The sequence below is a fragment of the Anolis carolinensis genome, chromosome 2, assembly GCF_035594765.1.
Source record: "Anolis carolinensis isolate JA03-04 chromosome 2, rAnoCar3.1.pri, whole genome shotgun sequence".
NCBI classification, from domain to species: domain Eukaryota; kingdom Metazoa; phylum Chordata; class Lepidosauria; order Squamata; family Dactyloidae; genus Anolis; species Anolis carolinensis.
In genome coordinates, this window is record NC_085842.1 from 79421643 (window position 1) to 79449022 (window position 27380).

At 41.2% G+C, this 27380-nt stretch overlaps 1 protein-coding gene across 1 annotated transcript; it reads left to right on the top strand.

The window, feature by feature from the left end:
- The first annotated feature begins 3015 nt into the window (after positions 1-3015).
- On the top strand, positions 3016-16557 carry alas1 (5'-aminolevulinate synthase 1). The gene is made up of 11 exons (XM_003217640.4): positions 3016-3168; positions 6092-6308; positions 7222-7437; positions 8379-8516; positions 8615-8837; positions 10145-10329; positions 11029-11208; positions 11307-11471; positions 13227-13495; positions 14593-14755; positions 16269-16557. The coding sequence occupies exons 2-11, from the start codon at positions 6110-6112 to the stop codon at positions 16427-16429; spliced, it is 1899 nt and encodes a 632-aa protein (XP_003217688.1). The 5' UTR covers positions 3016-3168; positions 6092-6109; the 3' UTR covers positions 16430-16557.
- Positions 16558-27380: the final 10823 nt, after the last annotated feature.

Genomic DNA, 27380 nt, shown 5'->3' on the forward strand with positions numbered 1-27380 from the left:
GTTTAGGGCGGGGATGGGGGGTGGGTATGTCCCTCTATGAGCCAGCTAGGAGATGAAAATCTTCTGGGGAGGCCATGCTCTTGGTCCCATCTCCTTCGTAGGCGCGGTTGGTGGGGACGAGAAACAGGGCCTTCTCAGTGGTGGCCCCTCATTTGTGGAACTTCCTTCTTAGTGAGATCATATTAGCCCCCACCCTCCTAACCTTCGGGAAAAAGCTAAAAACATGGCTGTGGGACCAAGCTTTCGGCAAGAAAATTGCCAGTGCAATATGTAAACTCAGAATAGTTCAATGACAATCTGAACTACTTTTGACCATGGTATTGGATTGTGATTTTAAATTAATGTTTTAATATTGATACATTTTAGTGGTTGTGTTAATGTATATGTTTATTTGATGTACTTTTTGGCATCTAATTTCTGCTTACATGTGTGAGCCGCTCGGAGTTCCCTACAGGGTGAGAAGGATAAGGTATAAATCCGCTAAATATATTACCTTAGAGGGCTGCATCCGGCCCATGGACCTGAGTTTGGGGAACCCTGATCTAAAATATAGAGTACCTAAGCCTTTGAAAGTTTTGATGTAAGGTCAGGGCCAAGACTTTAAACTGCAATCAAAGAAAGTAGAGACATGAGTGACAGACACATGTAGGGACGTGCTTGATCCCCACAACTCAACAAGCAAATTTTGGGCTTATCTATGGGGTGCACCTAAAATTGATGTGGTTTGACCACTTTAACTACCATATGCAGTGTAACCATGGGAGTTGTAGTTTTACAAGGCCTTTCTCCTTCTCTGCCAAAAAATTATTTATTTATTTATTTCCATCATTTCTATGCCGCCCTTCTCACCTGAAGGTACCTCAACAAACTGCAGCTCCAGGATTCCACAGCATCGAGCCATGGCAATTAAGGTGGTGTCAAATTGCATTCATTTTACAGTATACATCAGACATGGGCAAACTTTGTCCCTCCAAGTGTTTTGGACTTCAACTCCCATGATTCCTAATAGCCTAATAGGCTATTAGGAATCATGAGAGTTGAAGTCCAAAACACTGGAGGGACAAAGTTTGCCCATACCTGGTGTAGCTACAACCTACAGAAACTTTCAGATCGTCTTCCCTCATGGAAAATGAATGGTGCCAGGCCCCAACCTTTGAAGTATCCGCTCCATAATCAGGGAAGACAGGCACTGAGCACATGCGGAAAGCCTTGCACTTCTTGTTGGGTAAACACAGACAACTCTTTTGAAATGTGAATTTCCAAAGAATCGAGGGTGATCTGATATTTACAAATAGGCAGGGGCTCCCTCCCAGTAGTAGTTACATTTTTTTTTTAAAAGCTGCACTTGAATCAACCAGTGTTGTGAGTAAACAGTTTATAGAAGGGTCACCCAGCCAAAGCCTATATCCCTCAAAGGCAAATCCCTATATCCCTTTCTGAACAAATCTTGGCAAGAAAGCCCCATGATAAGTTCACCAGAGGGTCACCATAAGCGGAAATGGCTTGGAGGCACACAACAAGAAAAATAGTCTCATTCACATTATACTAGAATCATAAAACTAGGCGTGGAAATAAGGCAGCAATCCCATGCACTTTATTACCTCTTCCATGCCCACAACCTTCCCCATTCTCTAGAGCTTGGGGAAAGCTACTTGTTGGCCTACAAATAAGCACGACTGATGTGCCAATCATTTTATGTAGTACTTTTATGTTGTAATTATTTGTATGCAAATAGCCTATGATCTAAGCATTAATAAAAAAATGACTACATAGGGTTATTGTGCATTTTCCGGGCTGTATGGCCATGTTCCAGAAGCATTCTCTCCTGACGTTTTGCCCACATCTTTGGCAGGCATCCTCAAAGGTCGTGAGGTATGTTGGAAACTAGGCAAGTGGGGTTTATATATCTGTGGAGTGTCCAGGGTGGGAGAAAGAACACTTGTCTGTTTGAGACAAGTGTGAATGTTGCAATTGGCCACCTGGATTAGCACTGAATAGCCTTTCAGCTTCAAAGCCTGGCTGCTTGCCGGTTGTTAGGCATTGTGGGAGTTGAAGTCCAAAACACCTGGCGGGCCAAAGTTTGCCCAGGCCTGATCTGTACTGTACGATTAATGCACTTTGATACCATTTTAACTGTCATGGCTCAGGCCCCTTGCACACTGCCATATAATCCAGATTATCAAAGAAGTTAATCCAATTCATCTGCTTTGAACTGCATTATCTGAGGCTACACTGCCATATAATCCGGTTCAAAGCAGATAATCTGGATTTTATATGGCCGTGTAGAAGGGGTCTCAGTGCTCTGGAATCGTGGGATCTACAGTTTCACAAGGCCTTTACCCTCCTCTGGCAAAGAGTCCTAATGCTTCACAGAAAGTACATCTTGAAGGACTGCATAGCACTGGGAGTCCCAGGGCCCTTCCACACAGCCATATAACCCATAATATATCAAGGCAGAAAATCCCACAATATCTGCTTTAAACAGTGGGATCCAAGTACAGTAGAGCCTCGCTTATCCAAGTTTCTGGATTATCCAAGCCATTTTTGTAGTCAATGTTTTCATTATATCGTGATATTTTGGTGCTAGATTTGTAAATACAGTAATTGCAACATAACATTACTGCGTATTGAACTGCTTTTTCTGTCAAATTTGTTGTAAAACATGATGTTTTGGTGCTTAATTTGTAAAATCATAACCTAATTTAATGTTTAATAGGCTTTTCCTTAACCCCTCCTTATTAGCCAAGATATTCGCTTATCCAAGCTTCTGCCGGCCTGTTTAACTTGGATAAGTGAGACTCTAAAGTATATCAATTCTATAGCGTGACTTGAAGCCGTAGCTCTCCCAATCCCCACCCGACTCTTTTTCCTCCCCCCGCCCCTGCTTTGGTGCCGCCCGGCCTCCCTCTCTTTCCTTCTCAACCAGGTCAGGAAGAAACTACGAGAAGCGGAAGGAGGGGGAGGGGTGGAGGAGGAGGAGAAAAGAGAGGAGGGATTAAAGGTTGCCTGCCTACGATCGTGTTGCGCTTCCTTGGGCGCATGCGCGGCTGTGGGTGGCGCCGTTTACGCATGCGCGCTGTCCACTAGCGATTGGCTATATAGGCAAGCAGCCGGGAACCGGTTGTACAGAAGAGAGAGATCGCAGTTACGAGGGTCGTTGATTGGAGGGTAAGGGGGGATTGCGCGTGCGCGAAGGAGAGAGAGAGAGCGCGCGAGGGGGAAGAGAGGAGGGAGGGACGCTCGCGGCCTAGCGGGTTTGGATTGTCCTTTCCCTCGGGCGGAGCTGTTCGTGGGGCGGCCTCTTTCCCCTTTCCGTCTCGCCCTGACCTCGTCCCAGGACGAGCGCTGGACAGTTCCCAGGGGTCGTCGTGGTTGAGAGGAGCCCACTCTGCCCGGATTTGGGGGGGAGGGGGCTTTGGGTCTGCCTTGCCCTTTAATCTATGGGGAAGAAGGTCCTGTTTCCCAAGGAGAGCAGCCTCTTCCTCCCCTCTTGCCTTGCTTAGACTACGTCCCAGTGTGAGGGTCAAGGGCAGGCATGGGCAAACTTGTGCCCTCCAGGTGTTTTGGACTACAACTCCCACAATTCCTAACAGCCTCAGGCCCCTTAAGCGGCTGAGGGGGAAAAGGAAGGGGCCTGAGGCTGTTAGGAATTGTGGGAATTGTAGTCCAAAACACCTGGAGAGCACAAGTTTGTGTAAAGAGGAAGAAATAGGGCCCATCGCAGGCTTTTGATGGAGAAGAGTTCCTCTTAAACTATTGTATTGCTTTTAGGCACTTTAGCTCTATAAAGACTGAAAAAGTGGCTTATTGTTATAGTATTATAGTAGAGTCTCACTTATCCAACATAAACGGGCCGGCAGAACGTTGGATAAGCGAATATGTTGGATACTAAGGAAAAACCTATTAAACATCAAAATGGGTTTTGATTTTGCAAATTAAGCACCAAAACATCATGTTATACAACAAATTTGGCAGAAAAAAATAGTTCAAAATGCAGTAATGCTACGTATTAATTACTGTATTTACGAATTTAGCACCAAAATATCACGATGTATTGAAAGCATTGACTACAAAAATGCATTGGATAATCCAGAACGTTGGATAATCATTATTATTATTATTACTATTTTTGTTTTTGTGTCAGGAGCGACTTGAGAAACTGCAAGTCGTTTCTGGTGCAAGAGAATTGGCCGTCTGCAAGGACGTTGCCCAGGGGATGCCCGGGATGTTTTTACCATCCTGTGGGAGGGTTTTCTTATGTCTCTGCATGAGAAGCTGGAGCTGACAGACAGGAGCTTACCTCGTTCCCTGGATTCGAACCTCCGACCTTTCGGTCAGCAGTCCTGCCGGCGCAAGACACTCGTTGCGCCACCGAGGGCTCCTATTATTTTTATTAAATACATTATTACTTACGTAATTATTAATTACATTATTAATTATTACTATTAGATACAGACAGTCCCCAAGTTGTGAACAAGATAGGTCCTGTAGGTTTGTTCTTCAGTTGGGTTGGTATGTACATCGAAACAGGTACATTTTAAAACTCGAGCCATATATATATATATATATATATATGCACTTTGGATTGCAAAGGGAAGGGTTAATACCCCTGTGATATTTGTTTTGCTGTCTGTGCCCCTTTTCAGAAGATTTCATCTCCCTCTGTCCCTGTGATAACTGGATTCTGAAAAAAATTGGCTTGTTGTGGAAACAAGAATTGGTGACAAAGCTTCAGTGAGGCTTTTATGGTCTCAGCCTGGATTGTTTTAATTAATGTCTAATACTGTTTTAATATTTGTATATTTTAAGTTGTATTGAAATGCTTCTAGTTGTGAGTCGCTTTGTGTCTCTGTATAGAGAGAAAAAGCAAGATATAAATAAAACAATAATAATAATAACAATAATGATGTTGTAAAACTACAGCTCGCAAGATCCCATAGCATTAGATCATTGTAATGGGGCCAAGCTCCATTAATTCAACAGTGACATTGACCCCAAAGAGCTGAGAGAGGAAAGGCAGGGGTCCCCTTTGATCCCTTTTGAAGAAAGAAGAAATATTGTGCCCAGGAATAAGGCCTATTTCATTCTGTGATGGGGTAGAAGGGTGCAGCTACACTGTAGAATGAGTGGAGTTTGATCCCACTTTCATTGCCATGGTTCAATAATATAGACTCCTGGGAGTTATAGTTTAACAAGATCTTATTTGCTCAAACGTATTGGCACCTCACCAAATTCCCAGAAAAGTTTGAATCCGGGGAGCAGAGTAAGCTCCCGCTATTAGCCCCAGCTTCTGCCAAGCTAGCAGTTCAAAAACATGCAAATGTGAGTAGATCAATAGCTACTGCTCCAACGGGAAGGTAACAGCGCTCCATGCAGTCATGCCGACCACATGACCTTGGAGGTGTCTATGGACAACGCCAGCTCTTTGGCTTAGAAATGGAGATGAGCACCAGCCCCCAGAGTCAGACACAACTAGACTTAATGTCAAGGGAAAACCTTTATCTTTAATATTCTGTTAACGAACGCCTGCATGGAATATTAACTCTGGACTTTGGTGTAACTAGATATGTCAATGCAGGATAGTGTTCTTGATACCGATCCACAAAATATGCTCTAAGAAGTTGATTAGTTTTAAGAACACAAGAAGAAACCTAGTATAATTGTTTAATCCTGGAACAGAGTGGCGTAAATGCCTTTTTAGAATTGATGACTCAAGACTCCTTTAGTCTGTTTTCTCTGGTCTTTTTATTTTTCTCTGTGTTCAGTGATATATGAATTATGATCCCAGTGTTTCAAAGTTTTTTTCATGTAGCTCAGTGTGTACTAAGGTCAAAGTTTTTTCTTTGCTTATGCAATTCTTACCTAACTTGTAATTATTGTTGAATGGTTGTTTCATGCATTACAAAACTTCGTGCACTGAATACTGTGATTTGTAGGAATTAACCAAGAAATGTGTTTGTAAAAGCTTTCTGTACTTATTATAGTGTTTCTTAGGATAAGCTATCTGTCAAATCTGGAAGTAATAAAAAATGCCTGCCTGTGTTTGTGGGATGCTAACTGTTTTGTTCTGGTTTTGCTATTACTATTAAAGCACCTAGAAAACCAGAAAATGGAAACGATTGTTCGTCGCTGCCCATTCCTATCACGGGTATCCCAGGCTTTCCTGCAGAAGGCTGGCAAATCCCTTCTCTTCTATGCCCAGAACTGCCCTAAAATGATGGAAGTTGGGACCAAGCCTGCTTCACGGGCCTTAAGTACATCAGCAGTTCACTGCCAGCAAACTGAAGAAATCACCCCCGCTACTGAGAGTAAGATTTAGCTTTTTGGTTTTTGTTATGTGAATTAAAGTTCAAATCATTTTAACTAGAAAATTTTCCCCCAGTGATTGTTATACTTACTTAAAAAATGCTAGTGCTTACACTTGTGGGAAATTGTATAATTATAACCACTTTTACTTCATTTATGTCATTTATAAGAGCTTTTTCAGTGCTGGTAGTTGAACACACTATGTGTTTACATGCAGTTTATTGCATTTGGCATACCTGATGACGGTGCCTACACTGGAGAATACTTAACATTTCTAACTTTGTCTTGTATTGTGCTTGCTGTTTGAAGGTGTTTGTGTCTTTTCAGGATAGAGTTGTACTAACATGAACTCTAAAGTTTTGGGAGGCCCACTGCTGTCTGAACTTTGAACATAACATTTTTCTGCATTTAGAGTCCAGAGTATGTTGTAACAATTTCTCCTGTTAAATTTTTAAGAACAAAGGGGGAAAGGAGCATGCTTGAAAATTGACCCACATTTTTATTACCAAGGGTTTCCACTGTGCTTTTGGGCTTGCTGAAGTAGGGCTCACTTGAGGGTTCTACTTTCCTTATACTCACCCTAGATGCCTATTCATTTCATTGGTTTATAGTAGCTATTTCAGCCATGCTCAGTGAAACATTTACAGTTGTGTCATATCTTGGGGATGAAAGGAATAGTTGAAGTGGATAAAATGAATTATTAATTATATAGAATTGTGTGACTCTCTGTAATTTGTTGGTTTTAATTTGTGACCATCAGTGTGCATAATTAAAAATGTCTTCACTTAGCTGCTGATATTTTAAGGATGTAGCAAATTGAATAATGCATTCTGTGTAAGATACAGATAGGCACTGGAAGTATGCAATCAAAATGTATACCTCAGGTTGCAACTATTTTCTTGTTTCTTATTCAAGAGGCCAAAATATCTCCAGATGTGGCTCAACAAAACACAAGCAAATCTCAACTTCCTGCAAGCCACCAGCCTACACCTAGCCAGAGTGCTAGCCAGGTTACTGTGTCTAAATGCCCATTCTTGGCAGCTCAAATTAATGAAGGGAACAATAATGTTTTCTGCAAAGCCAGCCTGGAACTCCAGGAGGATGTGAAAGAAATGCAAGCTGTAAGGAAAGGTATAGCTTCTTCCATGTATTGGTGTTTTTCTTTTTGATCATAACTGGTTGTGCTAGATAGGTTTAAAGAGGAGGCAGAACTGAACAAAATTATAGTCACAGACAGGTTCTTCAACCTATTTATGTAGCAGATAGAAGCCTTACATCTTAAATTTTCATCTGCTTCCTTTGCAGTTACTTTTGGTATGAGATAGTGATAATTCTAAAACAAGTATTTGAGAGTTCTCCCTACATGTTGTTATGCAAGTGGAGTTCCTTGCAGTTAGGGGTTTGAAGTGTATTAGAACACTCTTGTGAAAGTTAAAATGCACTGCAAAGTAACACCTTCTGTTATGAAATTTTGGGTGTATGTGTCCCAGTCACACACCAACTTATAGCAAGCCCACAAATGCCATAGGACTTTCTTAGGCAAGGAATCCTCAGAGGTAGTTTTTCAAGTTCCTGTTCTGAATTTAGTCTACAGCACCTGGTATTAGTTGACAGTCTCCCGTTCAAGTACTAACCAGGTCTGCTTGCAGAGCAGACAGGATCTGGTACCTCCCGGTTATTTTGGTTAACTTTATATGAGACTATAAACTTTTATGAGATTAGAAATTGACAGTTAGAATTGGATATCTAGGATAGATTTTTGCCACATTTTTGAAAGTGCGAAATTTACATTAAAATATATTCAAGGCTAAAGTAGTTTTCTAAAATACTGTGAATGATAGAATACTTGTTGCTTTGTGTTGATCCTCACCCCTCCTGATAACTATTGTTCAGCCTTAAATACTGAGAAGAAACTTGTTTGTATTCAGTTGTCCATTACTGTTTGATTTGGCTATTAATTAGGAACCAAAATTATTCTGAATTATATGTATGTAAACCTGTTGAACTATCCAAAAACTGCTTTGGGAAGTTGTCCTAAGCTTTTAATCTTTGTATGCCATCTTGCTGAATAGAGTTTGCGAAGACACCAGAAAATACTGTTGAGACTGATGGTGAAAAGCAAAATGGCTTGCTTAAGAAATTCCAGGACATCATGCTGAAGCAGAGGCCAGAAAGGGTGTCTCATCTGCTTCAGGAGAATTTGCCAAAGTGTAAGCCTCAGTTATGTTCAGTTCATTCATCGAAATCAGACCTTAAATCCTTTATTGCACATTCTAATTGCAATGTTTTACTTGTCTTCCTCTACTAGCGGTTTCTACTTTTCAGTATGATCAGTTTTTTGAGAAAAAAATTGATGAGAAAAGAAGAGATCACACATACCGTGTGTTCAAAACAGTGAATCGAAGAGCTCAGATTTTTCCTATGGCAGATGATTTTTCAGAGTCTCATTCCAGCAAAAAAGAAGTCTCTGTCTGGTGCAGCAATGATTATCTTGGGATGAGTCGCCATCCTAGAGTTTGTGGAGCTGTAATGTAAGTATTTGTAGAATTAAAACTAAAATGTTGGCTAATTACAGAATGTCTTTTGGAACCTTTAATAATTATTGATTAAAAGCAAATTATTGTTTAAATGATGTGATTTATGTGCTTTATATGAGTTAATATATATATGTCCCATTTTAGGGTTGGGTACAGATAAGAGAATAATTAAAAATCATGGCATTTCCATTCTGTGCAACTTCAGACCATTTAAAGTAGTTAGAAGTGCCAGGAATCTCAGGGAAGTGTCAGGAATCTCATGAAAGTGGGAAAACTGACTAAAAGCACCTGCTTTTTGATCTGAGAAAACGCCTCTAGGAATCTGTAGGTCCCTCTGATGGCAGTGGGTCATACAGTCGTACTAGAGGACCTAAAGATTACTAGAGAGAACCTGTTCATCAAAGCATGAAAGTTAAACCCATAAATGTGGAGAGCTGACTACTTTAATACACAATTCCACAGTTTTATTATTTATTCAAAGATCTTTAGGTCTCAAAAGCTTTGATAAAGACATTTTAAATGAAATGAAATCAATTTTGTTGAATTCAGGTATCCAAGGAGGGGCTTTCCACAACCAAAATGCCACAGAATAGAAGGCCCACTCCACTATTTCCAAATTGTGTTTTGCTGCCACTCATGGGAGCTAAAGAGGATGCTCAAATAAGAAGATGCCCCTTCAAAAACTGAAATCCTAGGCTGTTTGGAGCTTTGGATGTCATCACCTTGAATTCATTCTCAGTGTGTATTTGGAAGCCAGTGCAATTCCAATAGAGCTGATCAGTCCTCCCTGTTTCTATTATGTGTCAGATATTTTACAGGATCAGTCTTACATTCAAATTACATCTCCTGTCGCCTTCCATCCCAGCTTCTCTGACAGATGTGCCACTAAAGACTACACTCTAGTCTAATCCACAGCTTTTTGTACAGCACCATTCCTGAGTGTATTGCTATAGAAGCAGCAGTTAAGATCACACCTGTTTAATGAGACCACTTCTTTGCTTTTATCTAATTGTGAATGAAGTTGTGATAATTTCATTTGAATTATCGTGCCACACAACACCTATCTGGTTAAATGACATTTCACTTCGTTCCTTGAAAAAAAATGCCTCTCCTCTGAACAATTTCAGACTTATTCATCAAACTCTTCAAATTGGAGGCCAGTTTAAATTCAAGCATGCTCATACTAAAGGAAAATGATAATTATTAACAGTTACTTAAATAAATTATCAGGGACAAATTAGAACAGAGGTAGTTGCAAACATTGCAAGAAATATTAAAATCTCTTGGAACTTCTCTCCTAGGGAAACACTGAAACAACATGGTGCGGGAGCAGGAGGCACCAGGAATATTTCAGGAACCAGTAAATTCCATGTTGATCTTGAAAAGGAACTGGCTGATCTTCATGGAAAGGACGCTGCTCTGTTGTTCTCCTCTTGCTTTGTAGCTAACGATTCAACACTTTTCACTTTAGCCAAAATGTTGCCAGGTATGACTTAACTTGTACTTGGAACATACTGTCATTAGAAGGAATTACGGAAAATAATATTTACATGGTGCACATTTTCCAGAGCTCTAATCACTCTAAGATTTGTATTCATCATCTGAACCAAACACTTGGTGGCAGTGACAGTAATTTTACCAGTCTATTGGGAATATGTGTACAATCGTGTTTTTTACATCTCTCATGGAACCATTGTATTTCTGCTCTAACTCCTGGTAAAATCTATACGTTTGAAAGAGCAAGTGCAAGGAATGTGATTTGATGCACATTAAACCTGGTTTTATTATATGGTATTCTTTTAAGTTCCATAATGCAAATTATTCAACTCCTATTGTGCTAGATTTCATGCTTAAAAATACTTTGCTTAGTGATGTTGCTGCCCTACTTGAACCTCTGCAGAGTTTTGCCAATCGAATTTGAAAACTAGGGGAAAAGACATTTAGTCTGATAATATGGGCCTGGCATTTCAAGTCTTAAAAGAAATCAATGTTGGGGATACTGTCTGACAGGTCCACAACAGCATTTATCCTGCTCCAGGTTCTTAAGAGACAGGTTGAATCATTTGATTTTCCCAGTGGGATTAATGAGTTGTCTTGATGTTATCCTGTTAGAAAAGATCAAGTTGTGAAGCTGCAGCGAATTCCTTTTGATGTTCTTGTTTTTTCTCTGTATTTCTTATTCCAGGTTGCGAAATTTATTCAGATGCAGGAAACCATGCTTCCATGATTCAGGGGATTCGTAATAGCAGAGTACCAAAGCATATATTTCGCCATAATGATGTCAGTCATCTCCGAGAATTACTGAAAAAATCGGATCCGTCTACTCCCAAAATAGTTGCATTTGAAACTGTTCATTCAATGGATGGTATGCATTCTATGTGTTGAGCAGGTTCCTGAAACTTTGCTAGCCATGGCTTTTTGAAAACAAGAATATGATAATAATCTGTGAATATCTGGTTCTAGGTGCGGTGTGTCCTTTGGAAGAACTTTGTGATGTGTCTCATGAATACGGGGCAATCACTTTTGTGGATGAAGTTCATGCTGTGGGACTATATGGAACTCACGGTGGCGGCATAGGAGACAGAGATGGAGTCATGCATAAAATGGATATCATCTCTGGAACACTTGGTATGTGTGCAATAGTCCTTTTTATTCTATGGTACATTGAAGGAAAACTAACCATGTCACTGTATTTACATGACTTAGGGCCACTCCTGAATGTCATCAATACCAGTGAAAGGGCAGTTTTTCTAGAGTTCTGGTTCTACTTGGAACTCAAACTCTAAAGCAGAACATTTTTTAATTCTGAGATTGGATATAGGTATTGTGTAACAAGATTTGGTAAGAACAGAACCAGTAAATCTATACTTGAGTATCAGTTCTCCCTGGTTGATGTGTGTCTATATCAAACTCAAAACCTGTAGTAAAAATGAACTGTACCTATTGTATAGGGAAGTATTTACCTCTTTAAGTATAAAGCAACTGAACTGACAGTTGGTGTTACGTAACAGTAGGAGCTATGTAATCACCTCAAGCAGCTTGTGCTTGTTTTGCAAGCACAAGAGTAAATCAAGAGTGTCAAAAGAGGCTTACAAAACATGCTATACTTTCCTAGTAGTGGAATTACAAAAATCCCATTTTATAAAGCATCCCTTGGACCTCTTCCAAAAAGTTTGAACAAACAGCCAGTAAAGATGCCTTAATATTTTGTTTGGTCTGGTCGGGTTTTTTTTTGGGTTTTTTTTTTGTTTTGTTTAGTTTTGTTTTTTTGGGGGGGTGGGGGGGTTGTTACAGATGACAAAGTTCAATCCCTTGTTTCCAAAAAGTGGCTCCAAGTTATCTTTCCCCATAATATTTTTAGGCTTTTGTTTATATAGGATGTAATATTTCTCTGTATGCACAAGCCTTTAAATATGCAGTACATTTTTTAAAGAAACTACAGGCAACCCCTGACTTACAAACAACTCATAGTTAAGACAACAGGAAGTGAGAGAAATCTACCCCTAGGAAGGGAAACTCACTCCAGGAAGAGTTATCATGGGGGAAAAGGGTCTCCACTGAAGCTTTCTAACAGATTATTGTTTCCACAACAAGCTGATTTTTTTCAAAATCAATTATCAGAGGAACAAAAAGTGAGGTTAAATTTTCTGAATAGGGGCACAAACAGCAAAACAAACACAACAGAGCTGTTAACCCTCCCCTATGCTATCCAAAGCACATGCGCGCGCACACACACAGTGTTCTCTCACTACTTCGTGGTTCACTTTTCGCGGATTCGCTGTTTCACGGTTTTTCAATAAACTCTAAAAGACTATTATAAATCATAAAAAATTACAATTTACAGCCTAAGGAAGGGAGGAAGGAGAAGCTGAAGGAAGAGAAAAGGAGCCCAAGCAGCAACAAGAGAAGGAGGCGATTTATCAACACACAATTGGTTGATAAAGACTTAAAATACTAAAATAATGTATAAATATTAAAATAAATATAGTGTCCCTACTTTGCGGATTTTCACTTATTGTGGGTAGTCCTGGAACGTAACCCCCACGATATGTGAGGGAACACTGTATATTTATATGTTGCATCTATATATACCTGAGATATCTGTTCTGGCTTACATACAAATTAAACTTAAGAACATATGTACAGAACCTATTTTGTTCATAACTTGGGAACTGCCTGTAGTTTTATTATAAATGATCCACCATTGCTTGAAGACTTGAAACAGGATTTTTTTCATGTAGTAGACAAAACAAAATGTACAGTTGCAAGCAAAATATCTCCTGCTTATACAAAACGTGTAGTTCAGTGTTGATAGAAAATAACAAGATGCCAGGAACTAGAATAATATAAACTTTTGTATGCTTTTCCTTTCTCCCCATTCAGGCAAAGCCTTTGGTTGTGTTGGAGGCTACATTGCCAGCACCAGTTCTCTGATAGACACCGTTCGTTCATACGCTGCTGGCTTCATTTTTACAACCTCTCTGCCACCCATGCTTTTGGCTGGAGCACTCGAATCTGTGAAAACTCTAAAGAGTCCCGAGGGGCAAGTCCTCCGCCGACAGCACCAACGTAACGTTAAACTCATGCGACAGATGCTGATGGATGCTGGTCTCCCTGTTGTCCATTGTCCCAGTCATATCATTCCTATCAGGGTAAATATTTCTAGGCTTTGAAGAGGAAGTATCTGTTAAATATAAGCAAAGATAAGCAAAGCGAATTCCTTACTTTCTTAGGTTATACAGCATTGATTTTTAAGTCTACAAAGTTAGGCAATCAACTTCCTTTTGGAAGGTATGAGGAGCTATGGCCATTATCTCTAACTCCTGGGGGTGAAAATTGTAGACTGAGACATCTGGACGTGCACCATTAGAATATGACAAAAGATTTTTTAAAGGTAATGATTGATACCGATTTCTGCCGTGCTTTTGTCTTTCAATTTTTCTTCTGATTACTGCTTCTCTAGTACTAAAATATGGAGCCTCAGTGGCGAAGTGCGTTAAAGCACTGAGCTGCTGAACTTGCAGACCAAAAGGTCCCAGGTTCAAATTCCGGGAGCGGAGTGAGCGCCTGCTGTTAGCTCCAGCTTCTGCCAACCTAGCAGTTCGAAAACATGCCAATGTGAGTAGATCAATAGATACTGCTCTGGCGGGAAGGTAACGGCACTCCATGCAGTCATGCCAGCCACATGACCTTGGAGGTGTCTACGGACAATGCTGGCTCTTCAGCTTAGAAATGGAGATGAGCACCAACCCCCACTTCCAGACATGACTGGACTTAACGTCAGGGGAAACCTTTACCTTTTTTAGTGCTAAAATATAAGTTTCCAGGCCGCTATTTAGTGATTGCTACAGACTCACCGGAGCATAACAATTTAATATTGTTTGCTCTGAGATCTAAGTTATCACAAAGGATGTCTCAAGTATTGTTAGAGAGGAAGCATAGGGCCATGTCACATATCCTCAAATATGTGAGTACGTGTGTCTTCTCTTCTGCCTGTTTCCCTCCCTGCTACCGCTGTTGCCTTTTCAATTTTTCCTATACTTTCTTCTAGTTCTGCCTCGTATTTGACTAGTGATATTAGGCACTGCCATTTGTGAAAACTAGGTGTTGGTACCTTCATTTGGGGAGTTCTACCACAGGAAAGCTTTGGCCTGTCTTGCTCCAAGTAACTGTGCCTGCAGCCTAGGATTTTGTAAACCTTGCAGACCTTTCTAGAATAATAGGAGGAATTAAATCTTTATAATCTTAGGTTGCAGATGCTGCTAAGAACACTGAGATCTGTGACAAAATGATGAGCCAGCATAGTATTTATGTTCAAGCCATAAACTATCCCACTGTGCCACGTGGTGAAGAGCTGCTACGTATTGCTCCTACACCTCACCATACTCCACAGATGATGAACTATTTTATTGGTGAGTAAACAAACATGAAGCCACATCAGTGTTTAATCAGGTATTCCAAACAGTCAAATGAGAACTTTTTAACTTCTTTTGCCAGTATTCATCCTTACAAAGAAATGATTGCTTTGTCTCATTTGCAGCTAGAAACAGTGACAATATATCTTACAGAATGTCCAGCTTTTAAATGCTTCAGAACATGTAGTTCTGTGTAAAACTAAACCAGCCAACTCTTTCAGCTTTTTAGTATTGTGGTTAATGTGCTATCAATGTGTTCTCTATTACAAGGCTTAGTTCTGTTTATTTGCACAGCAAGCAGTTGCTGTCTGGTATTGGGTTTTAGTATTGAACATGCTACTTTCAGAGCCGCAGTCTAGTAATCATTAGTTAGTTAATCTGTGCTATTTGTCAGTTTCCCTTGAATTAATACAGTAAATCAGTGGTTAAATCTTTGATCACAAGGTGGTAATCAAACTGGTGGAGCGCCTAAGCCTGGCTGCACATGCATTCCTTCCTTTGCTTGAGGAGGGAGGGGGGATGGGTAGTACATGGGTCTCTGGGGCAGATGGGGAAGGAGGAGGGAGCCTGGGTGGGATTGTGGGAGGGAGGAGGGCAAGAGTAGCAGGAAGGGACTGCGGCAGCTGCATTTACAGCAGTGGCATTTCCTCCCTCCTTCAGCTCTACCACCCATCCCTTCCCATCCACTCAGATAAATGAATGCATGTGGGCTGGGCCCAAACACCCTCCAATACAGGTACTTTTGTGTGAGGATAAAACACAGTTAGGGGGATCTAGAGGTATTCACGTTTTTCCACTTTTGTGGAAGTCCTACACTCCTAACCCCCGTGAAATTGGAAGGCCTACTGTGCTGAGTTGCAAATTGACTATATCCCTGCTTTCACTTAAGTCTCCTGAGTATTAGTGTAAGCATCCTGTGCAACTGATAGTAATACAATGGATTTATGGTACCTCTACTACTATTAAAGGGTTAGTGGAGCTATAAGTTCAGGACTGTAGGATGCAGCAGGGATTAAGAGGTTTTTGCCCACCCAAGGATAGTTCAGTGAAACAGAGAGTGCACTCTGTAGTGTTAGGCAACTATGAAAGGTTCATGGGTCATTGCACTTGCCTCATACCCTGCCATCTACAGTATTTCAGCACCCCAATATATTTTGGCTGGGGTGGGGTGTCTTTTTATTTTTGGCTCTTGTAGAGTGTAAGAAGCAAACTAGTGCATTTTTGGGCTGGTTAATTTGGCCAGTTTGAGGACAAAAAAATCAGTGCAAAAATATTCTTCACACTTTCTTGGTCTCCAGGAGTTACATTTAAAAGTGTAAGGGCCACATGGAGCACATGGGCTGATTGTCTTCCCCTGGTCTGGTAGATAAAACAAATTGTTAATGTCAGGATTTCAAAGGACTATAGTAACATGGATGGATAAGAAGCATGAAACTTCACTTAAGAGTTCATTAAAAATCAGGACTGTGAACTTGCTGGTGAGAATATTTTCTTTCCTTTCACTCTACAGAGAAACTGCTAGCTACTTGGAAGAAAGTGGGCCTGGAGCTGAAGCCACACTCTTCGGCTGAATGCAATTTCTGTAGACGGCCCCTACACTTTGAAGTGATGAGTGAAAGGGAAAGGTCCTACTTCAGCGGAATGAGCAAACTTGTATCAGCTACTGCTTGAAGAAACCTGTAGCCCTATCCATGTCTAGCTGTCTTATAGTCAAATTGTTCATTGTAGCCTGTTACCTGCATATTACTTGTATTTTATTCTACACAATTCCTCCAAATAAACATTGGTGTTATATCTGTTCTGCGTTTTTACCTGGATATTTTTCATTACATAGAATTGCTGCTTAACTGGTGATGAATTCAGCAAGGGCCCGTGTTAACAAGTGGCTGTAGCTTAAAAGGGAACTCTTAAGAGGCTAGAATTGACCTGGTTGTCCTCCTCTTTATCCTTGACCAGCCTCTAATCCTTGACCAGTCAAAATGTAGGGAAGAATCTCTGTGGGACTAATGAACAGCATTTGAAAAAAGCTTGGATGATGGTGGGGGAGATCCTTGCTGGCATTCAGGACTTAGGTACTAAATGTAAAATGAGGCGAGAGCTTAACCAGGAATAACCAAGATTAAAAATGTAATGCTTTAGTGCCAGAGAAACCTCACCATCTGTTAAAATTGTTAAAATTCCCTTCACATTTTACAGCAGAAAACCTAAGATTTAGTAGCACAGTTATATAAACACATAAAATGGAGTTCAAGGCAAAGAGCTACAGCTTAGTGTTCTGGGTGCAAAGATACCTCAGCTTTTGAAAAGATGTTTCTGCCTAACTGAACAACTTTCTTCTAGCACATCTACTTTGACTTTGAAAAGTAAATAAGCAACACAATAAAAAACTGATCAATGGGAATATTCAGTGCCATTGTAGGGGAAAAAAACCCTATAGAAACCCTATAGAAACCTCTCATAGACTCATTAAAAATGTAATGAGTCTAACAGCATCTGTCATGGGAAGCTTATCCAGATTCTAAGTATTAGAAATGAAAGGAATACATACTACTATATTGTCAATTTCTTGGCATTTAAAAAATAAAACTAAAAATATGTAGTCTCATAAAGAAAGACAAGTAGAGTGTGGCCTCAGTGGCATGAAATACTCCTCTAACAGTTGTGGAATGGATGGTACAACTGGAGAAGAGACCTTTTAATTAAACTTCTGGGTCTGAGTGCTTTTATGTTGTGAATGTTTTAATTCCTTTATTCATAGTGACTCAGCATTTAAACAAGGGTTAACATAAGGCTCGGATGTTGAGAAAGAAGGGGGAAATACCCATTTTTTCTGTTCAGTGTTCATTATGAATGCTCACTGCCTGTGTTGTAAAGAGAAGTAAAGGTTTCAAAAGTATTCAGAAGCAAATCTCACTCGAATTACTGCAGTCTACAATTATGTACACAAAATCCATGAGAGTCTGGTACGGGATAGTGTCCCAGTGGGTTTGGTATGTTCAGATAAAAAATTGTTGAGTAACTGGATTAAAGGTAGGAAGGTGGGGTTATTGGAATTGCTTTCAGAATTCAGTATTCAGAAGCAAATCTCACTCAAATTACTGCAGTCTACAACTATGTACATAAAATCCATGAGAGTCTGGTACGGGATAGTGTCCCAGTGGGTTTGGTATGTTCAGATAAAAAATTGTTGCATAACTAGATCAAAGGTAGGAAGGTGGGGTTATTGGAATTGCTTTAAATGTAGATTTTGAGAGTAGCAAAAACATTTTAGACACGTGATTATATGGTGATTACTCATGCATACATTTATTTGGCATGTGGAGTTGATATAAAACCATCGCAGCCTTCTTATAAATCCAAGTATATGTTGTAAAATGATACCTGTATGCCATATATATTCCTGTACAATTTACTTTCTGAAAAGAGAACAAAAAGCTAGTTAAATTTCAACCAGCCCAGAAAACAGAATTAAATATGTCAGATTCAGTCCCAAGTTCCTTTACACTTGTAGTTGATTTGGAGTGGGATATTGCCTAGGATTTATTTTTATGCCATACTGCCTTAGTATTCATGATTTACAAATAAATGCAGTTCCACAAGACTTTTACCACCGATTTCCTAATATAAGATTCCAGAAAAGCATTGGTGCCCTGATGACTTGTTGACCAAACTTTGTGCCACACTATTCCTCCAGATGTGCTGTTGCCCAGATGTTAAAGAAAATAGAAATTAAAGGGGGCAGATTGGAATAACATGGTACCTAGGTGGCCTCATGTATGGACAGGAAAGTTAGGCTCTACAACTGTAGTCAAACCTGCTAAATCCAATAGGGTGGGAGCAATTACACGCCTGGAAGCTAAGCGGGAAAGGTTAGTAGTTAAAGCAGGCATGGGCAACTGAAACTGAAGTCCAAAACACCTGGAGGGCTGAAGTTTGCCCATGACCAAGTTAAAGGATATTAGGACTATGTCACTCAGGCCTTTCTCTTGACTGAAATATCTACTAAGTGTCTGTATGAGTCCACTTGGCAAGTGTTTTGTAGGTGATGTAGACAAAATGGGTTGTGTCATCCGTCTGTGTCAATAGCGTCCATCCTGGCTTTTCTGCAGGTGGGCCTGAATAAAGATTTAAGCACAAACACTCCAAGAAGACTCCATGCTGAAGGGGAAAAGACTCAGACTGCTCTTGTCTCACCCACATGTACATGCTTACTTCCTCTCATAGAGCTTAATGAGACATAAAACCTTAAAAGCCCTTGAACCACTGCTCAGACGTTTGCCAAGTAAGCAAGCATGATTTGTGGCATTACATAGCATTGCTCCTGACTACAGGGAACATTGATTAAAATCTTAGTCTTCACTTTCACTTTTTTGGCATGGTGGAGCCTTTAACCATCTTAAACCAGCAGGTTTTTTTAAAAAAAATAACTGAATCTTAATGGCACTACTATACATATCTGCTCTGTCTGAAATCGCATTGAACTCGATACAAGTTCAGCATCAAGTTGAGCATCTCTTATCCAGAAATCCATACTACTCCAAAATACCCTTCAATGCAGGTCAGGCTCTCCCCTGCACCCAAAGTCACCGCATGAACTTTGAACATTAACGAATACAGCACAATTCTTAAAACTCAGTTTCCTATCGGGCAAAAGTAGCCAAGAACCCAAATGTAACAAGAAATAGACATCTAAGGCAATTCATACTTTTCAGATATATCCAATTCAATGGGATATTGTATTTCCACATAGGCCTACATAGGGTATCATCTTAATTATATACATTTTGGCAAGAGTTGAAATGTTGCCTTCTTATATTTGGTTTTCTTTGGTTATGGGATTGCATGTCATTAGATTCAATAAGGCTTAATTCTGATGAAACATGCACAGAGTCAAGCTGTAAACCAGGGCTGGAGAACCATTGGCCCTCCAGATGCAATGGATTATCTCCTACAGTCTCTTACCATTGGCCATGTTAGTTGAGACATCTCAGAAGTAAAAACATCTGAAACCCAGTTATCCATTGACTGGATCTTTTCCCAGCTCTATGAGTCAGCATAAAGTGTCAGTTTCCAAATTCTGTGAATCTTACCCTGGAGAGCCCTTCATCATTAGCTGCATTCCTGAATCACATTCCTGAGTGGGTGAAAATATTGTTATTTAATATTAAGATCCATACCTATCCCATTATTGACCCAGGCATAACTGAATTCAGTTTGGATATTATGACAAAACCTGAACTGAATAGGACTTAAATTTGTAAACTAGATATTTTAACCTTTTGCATATGGTTTAGAAAAAGAAAAATCCTGCTATTGTCTGTGTTTTTCTTGGGAATACAAGGAGAGTGAGGCTAAAAATGTAGTTTCTGTTTAAGGAAGGCTCATTTCCAGACATTGTGTCTCTGCTGTCAAGTTTACAAATTGTGATGATGGAACTGCATTGCCCTTCTGTACACAGTGGACACAAATACATGTGCCCACTTCTCCTCTCACCGTTTTTTGGCATGCTGACATTGTGCAAGTGTGTGCACTGTGCCGGTGAACACTGCTGCCAATAGGGAGTGGTGATGAGATGAACACAAAGGCATCAACTCTGTGTATATTGTATACACAGCTGAGCTGCTAAACTTGCCGACCGAAAGGTGGCAGTTCGAATCTGGGGAGCAGGGTGAGCTCCCGCTGTTACTCCCAGCTTCTGCCGACCTAGCTGTTCGAAAACATGCAAATGTGAGTAGATCAATAGGTACTGCTCCGGCAGGAAAGTAACGGTCCTTCCATGTAGTCATGCCAGCCAAATAACCTTGGAGGTGTCTACAGACAATGCCAGCTCTTCAACTTAGAAATAGAAATGACCACCAACCGCCAGAGTCAGACACAACTAGACGTAATGTCAGGACAAAACCTTTACCTTTACCCATATCTCTTTGTTTTAATGATGTTGTACCCCACCTCGAGCTGCAAGAAAATGAGGGTAATTTATTATTATTTTATTATGACACAGCAAACAAGACAGATATGCTGGATTTCGTATCACAAAATCACAAGTCGAACACTTCCCATTATTATTATTATTATTATTATTATTATTATTATTATTATTATTATTACTACTACTACTACTACTACTATTATTGATCTACACAATAAAATCAAAGTGTCTCATTCTTAAGTATTCCTTTTCTTTAAAAAAAATATTGAAAAAATATGTACAGAATAAACATTGAATAAAATATAACAAAAACAACATGCACACTTCAAAAACCACACCAAAAATTGTCAAATAGATACAGGATAAAGAAAGAAGAAATAAATATAAAATACACCACATAACCTACAAACAAATCTAAACTGCCTAAGTATAGAGTAAAATAAAAACTACAACTAACAAAAGAAAACAGAAAGAAAAAATGTGACTTTCAACTATCTTTTCCATGGTCATATTTTAACTCCTGAATTCTACTTTGTTCAGAAATTACACTTCATTTATATATTTAACTCATAGGTAAAGGTTTTCCCAACATGAAGTCTAGTCGTGTCTGACTCTGGGGGTTGGTCCTCATCTCCATTTCTAAGCCGTAGAGCTGGCGTTGTTCATAGACACCTCCAAGGTCATGTGGCCGGCATGACTGCATGGAGTGGTACCTATTAATCTACTCACATTTGCATGTTTTTGAACTGCTAGGTTGGCAGAAGCTGGGGCTAGCGGTAGAAGCTCATCCAGCTCCCTGGATTCGAATCGCCAACCCCTCGGTTGGCAAGTTCAGCAGCTCAACAGTTTATCCCTGAGCCTACTTCTTAACTCATACTGATTAACAAATCCAACAATCAACATATTACCTTTCGCTGCTCTTCAGAAGTCAATAGTGGAGAGCCAATGTTTTTCCTTTAATCAAAATAGGCAATTTATCAATTTCTGCTAAATCATTCAATTTTAATAACCATTTTTCTTTTGTACACAGTAAGTCACACTTTTATTTCTCAGCATATAATATTCTTGTAGCTGTCGTTATATATTGAAGTATTTTTCAGGCTGCTTTCTAGTTCATCATTCATCATCTCAAAAGTCAACATCCAGGTTTTATTTTATTTTTTTGTGTCAGGAGTGACTTGACAAACTGCTATGAGAGAATTGGTTGTCTGCAAGGACATTGCCCAGGGGATGCCCAGATGTTTGATGTTTTACCATCCTTGTGCGAGGTTTCTCTCATGTCCCCGCATGGTCAGCTGGAGCTGACAAAGGGAGCTCATCTGCCCTTCCCAGATTCAACCTGCTGACCTGTTGGTCAGCAGTCCTGTCCACACAAGGGTTTAACCCATTACGCCACTGGGGGCTCCTCAGGTTTTAATTGAATTTTCATCTTTTTAAAAAAATCTTAAAGATATCAGAAAGGGCCAGCCCTTGAAACATCACCCTTGTGACATCACTAGGGTCCTTTCCCTGTGGCCACACAAGGAAATGCCATCCCTCGGCCTCAAGTTTGGACCTGAAATCTCAAGGCATGGGCAAACCATGACTTGGCAAGCCCTAACTTACTGCGCCCCCCCCCCCCAACCTCTGCAGGGGTGGAGAACCTATTAAAATGGTCCGCCCCAGGAGACTTATGGATCCAGAAGGATTCCTGGCGGCTCTTGGGGAATTTCCCGCCTCCTCAGCAGGTGATCCTGTTGATGCTCTGGTCTCTCTCTGGAATGGAGAGATGACTAGGGCAATAGACACAATCGCTCCGGAGCGTCCCCTCTCGAGTCACCGAGCTAAACCAGCTCCTTGGTTTACTGAGGAGCTGGCAGCGATGAAGCAAAAGAAGAGGGAACTAGAGGGCGTGTGGTGATCAGAGTATAACGAATCAGACCGAACACGACTAGGCTCCTATCTTAGGGCATATGCCGCGGCAATCAAAGCCGCAAGGAGAGTCCACCTTGCAGCCAATATTGCGTCCACACAGAACCGTCCGGCGGCACTGTTCTGTGTCATCAGAGGGTTGTTAACTCCCACCAATCAAGGTGGGAGCCCTGATAACTCGGCAGCCCGCTGTGAAGCATTTGCTCGGTTCTTTGCGGACAAAGTCGCTCTGATCCGCTCCGACTTTGACACCATGTCAACTGCAGTCTCTGAGGATGTATCGAGCGCACCTGCTTGTCCAGTTTTGTTGGATTCATTTCAATTGGTTGAGCTTGAGGATGTGGACAAGATCCTTGGAGAGGCGAGACCAACCACATGCATCCTGGACCCCTGCCCATCCTGGCTGGTGAGAGAAGCCAGAGGGGGTTTGGCCAAGTGGGTGAAGGTGGTGGTGAATGCCTCCCTCCAGAATAGCAAATTTCCAGCAAGCCTAAGAATGGTTGTGATCAAGCCGCTGTTGAAAAAGCCATCATTGGATCCCACTCAATTCGGAAACTTTCAGCCTATTTCCAATCTCTCCTACTTGGGCAAGGTCTTGGAACATGTGGTTGCTTCGCAGCTCCAGGGATTCTTGGTGGACACTGATTTTCTGGATCCGGCACAGTCTGGCTTTAGGCCGGGGCATGGTACCGAGACAGCTTTGGTCGCCTTAGTCGATGATCTTTGCCGGGAACTGGACAGGGGGAGTGTGTCCCTGCTGGTTCTGCTGGACCTCTCAGCGGCCTTCGATACCGTTGATCACGGTATCCTTCCGGGACACCTCGCGGGAATGGGACTTGGAAGTACTGTTTTGCAGTGGCTCCACTCATTCCTGGAGGGTCGGTCCCAGATGGTGTCATTGGAGGACACCTGCTCGGCCCCACAACCATTGACTTGTGGGGTCCCACAGGGCTCTGTATTGTCTCCCATGTTGTTTAACATCTACATGAAGCCTCTGGGAGAGATCATCAGGAGTTTCGGGGTCCGATGTCATCTGTACGCAGATGATGTCCAGCTCTGTCACTCCTTCCCACCTGTCACTAAGGAGGCTGTTCAGGTCCTGAACCGGTGCTTGGCCGTTGTGTTGGACTGAATGAGGGCCAACAAACTGAAATTGAATCCAGACAAGTCAGAGGTCCTCCTGGTCAGTCGGAAGGCCGAACAGGGTATAGGGTTACAGCCTGTGCTGGATGGGGTCACACTCCCCCTGAAGGCGCAGGTTCGCAGTCTGGGTGTGATCCTAGACTCATCGTTGAGCCTGGAGCCCGAGGTCTCAGCGGTGGCTAGGGGAGCCTTTGCACAATTAACACTTGTGAGCCAGCTGCGACCGTACCTTGGGAAGCCGGACTTGGCCACGGTGGTCCACGCTCTTGTTACATCCCGTTTAGACTACTGCAACGCACTCTACGTGGGGCTGCCTTTGAAGACTGTTTGGAAGCTTCAATTAGTCCAACGGGAGGCTGCCAGGTTAATAACTGGAGCGCCGTACAGGGAGCGTACCACTCCACTGGCTGCTGATTAGCTACCAAGCACAAGTCAAGGTGCTGGCTTTAGCCTATAAAGCTCAAAACGGTGCCGGCCCAGCTTATCTGTCCGAACGTGTCTCCCGCTACGAACCACCTCGAAGCTTAAGATCGTCAGATGAGGCCCTGTTCGCGGTCCCGTCAGCCTCACAGGTGCGGCTGGCAGGGACGAGAGACAGGGCCTTTTCAGTAGTGGCTCCCCGCCTATGGAACGCCCTCCCCATTGAAGTCAGGCAGGCTCCCTCCCTCCTGTCTTTCCGAAAGAGAACAAAAACGTGGTTATGGGACCAGGCATTTGAGCACAAGTAGCAGCAAGAATGAGATATGAATATATGACCTACTGACAGATCCCACCTGGACATGGAAAGCGCCTTAAATGTATATTTAAATGTATAATTATGTATATTTTTAATGTATATTCTTAATTTTATTGTAATTTTTAATCTTGATGGATTTTTAAATTTGATGTGTATGTTTATATTGTAAGCCGCCCTGAGTCCCCTGATGGGTGAGAAGGGCGGGGTAGAAGTGATGTAATAAATAAATAAATAAATAAATAAATAAATAACTTGCACAACCATGATTTAAACTCATGGGCTCAGAATAATACACATGTGCACAGGAATTGCCACAATATTCACATCTGAATGGTCACACTGTTGAGCAACATATTGGCTGGGGATGTAATGTGGACTAAAGCTTGGAAAACTTAATTTTGGGCAGCAATGCCCAGGATCCCAGGCAGCATGGACAGATTATTCTGGAAACAGCAATAACTTTGATAGGAATGTCACAACAAAAATATGGGTAGTTCTCCTGTAAAATTAAATCATGTACAGTGAAATTATGTGGAACAGGATTCCCGAAGAGGCTGAGACATGTCCTCTAATGGTTAAAGTACTTCCATACTATGCAGATAGCTGAATTTTAATAAATTCAAGTTCAAAGACATAACATACTGATCACTGAAATATTGTTATCTGAATGCCTGTTTCAGGCACCAGAATTTGGCCATAGGCCCTACGCAGCTTAGACATTGTTTTGATTTGTGGGTTAGGTAGGGGTTGCTCTATCAACTCAAGCAGCAATGTCTTGGACATTTATCTTTTTCTCTTTCAACCTTGCCCTCAGTTTTAAGTATTCTTGTTACTTTCTGCTTCTTCTGTGGGTTCTTGGAGTGTTATCTGTTCACTTTTCCATTTTCTCTCGCTATTCTGTTGTTTGCAAAATATTCCTCATTTATATAAGTGAGATCTACAGTATTTTTTGCAACAGGAAGGGCTTGCAAGAGAAGCAGGGTTGCTTGATTTTATATATGAAAGTGCCCCCTGGTGGTAATTGTGATGGCTTTATTAATCAAAAAATTAAGGTGATAAATTGCAACATCCACACTTGCCTCAAACAGACAAGAGTTCTTTCTCCCAACCTGGACTTTCCACACACATATATATATATACTCCACTTGTCTAGTTTCCAACAGACCTCACACCTCTGAGGACGCCTGCCATAGATGTGGGCAAAACGTCAGGAGGGAATGCTTCTGGAACATGGCCAGACAGCCCGGCAAACTCACAGCAACCCAATCAAAAAGTCACTCTTTCTCTCTTTCATCTGGACAAAACATTGATGTATAGAAAATGCACAGACATAACATATTTTGTTGGATGTGGATAAAATGAAACCAGTTCTATATATATACAGGTCATGTTTAATTATCCCTTAAAATGCTACAAATGTGTCAGAAGCGACTTGAGAACATACTGCAAGTTGCTTCTGGTGTGAGAGAATTGGCCATTAACCAGGGAATGCCCAGATGTGTTAGCTGGGAGACTTCTCTCCTGTCCCCGCAAGCTAGAGCTGACAAAGGGGAGCTCACCCCATTTTGTGGATTTGAACTGGCAACCTTCAGGTCAGCAACCCAACCTTCAGATCAGCAGTTCAGCCGGCACAAGTGTTTAACCCATTGCACCACCACGGCTCACAAGTAGTCAACTTTCTCCAATATGTACTTAGTTAATTGGTATAACCCATGAAAGAACAAGGAGTATGAAATTAGTCTTGAGAAACTAGTTTAGATTCATTTCCCACAACAAGTGTTCCCCTACAACTTTTAAATCCCTTTCTGCATAATAATCATATGAAAATGCTTTCAAGATTATTCATCCCTAGAATGTGTCCCATGTTGCCCATGTGCTAAAGAGATTGCGGAGAAGAGAGCTCCAGATATGGCTGTATTATCTCCAGATCTCCCTATTCTGGGAACAAATACTGGCCCTGTTAAAGTCAGATAACAAATTGGCAGATATTGTGAAGTGTTGCGGTCTGGGTTCACTGAAGAAAATGAGAATGTATTCCTCAAGGACCTTATCTCCTTATTACTTGCTGCTGCACATTTTAGAGACTGATAAATGCTCGAAAAATCTGGATGAACCTTGTGGAAAGGGCTGGAGCTCTAAGGATTAATGTGCAACAGAGGAAGCGCGGGCCCTTCCACACAGCCATATAACACAGAATATCAAGGCAGATAATCCACAATATCTGCTTTGAACTGGATTATCTGAGTCCACACTGCTATATAATCCAGCTCAATGTGGATTTCATACAGCTGTGTGGAAGGGGCCTGGGTGTTTTAAAACCACCACAAATTATTCCGTGATACCCAATGGCTTCCATATCAGGCGAATAATGAATTCATTCTGGGTTTTATTCTGAACTTTAAAGCCCCAGAGTGGATTCATCACCCAGATGACATGGAAGCCATGAGCCGTCATTATTTACTTATATATACTTCCAGGATAAGAGATGGGATTTCTCAGTCTTGGGGGCCAAGATTTTGAACAGTACACACACCTTGCCTTTGCCACATTTGCTGTTTGCTTTCAAGGAGCAAGGTGCCTTAGGCTGATCCTAAGTAGCTGCCATTTTAATAAACAATAGAAAGACATCCTTGTCCATTTATTCGTAACGGAGGGAATCTTAAAAAACAATTTACACAGCCATTATGTTGCCATGGCTACACAAGCGGTGTTTTCTGCGGAGTGCATTCCTAAGCATTAGTTTGCACTCACCCCAACACCCTCATCCCCATTGTCTTGGGAGTACGAAGCACACGTTCACTCTGTTAGAGGCTTTCAAGACTCAATAAAGCAGGATCACAAGATGGCTAGAGCGCTGGGGTGTATGTGTGATGAATGTGCAAAACCAAAATTACATTCCTTTT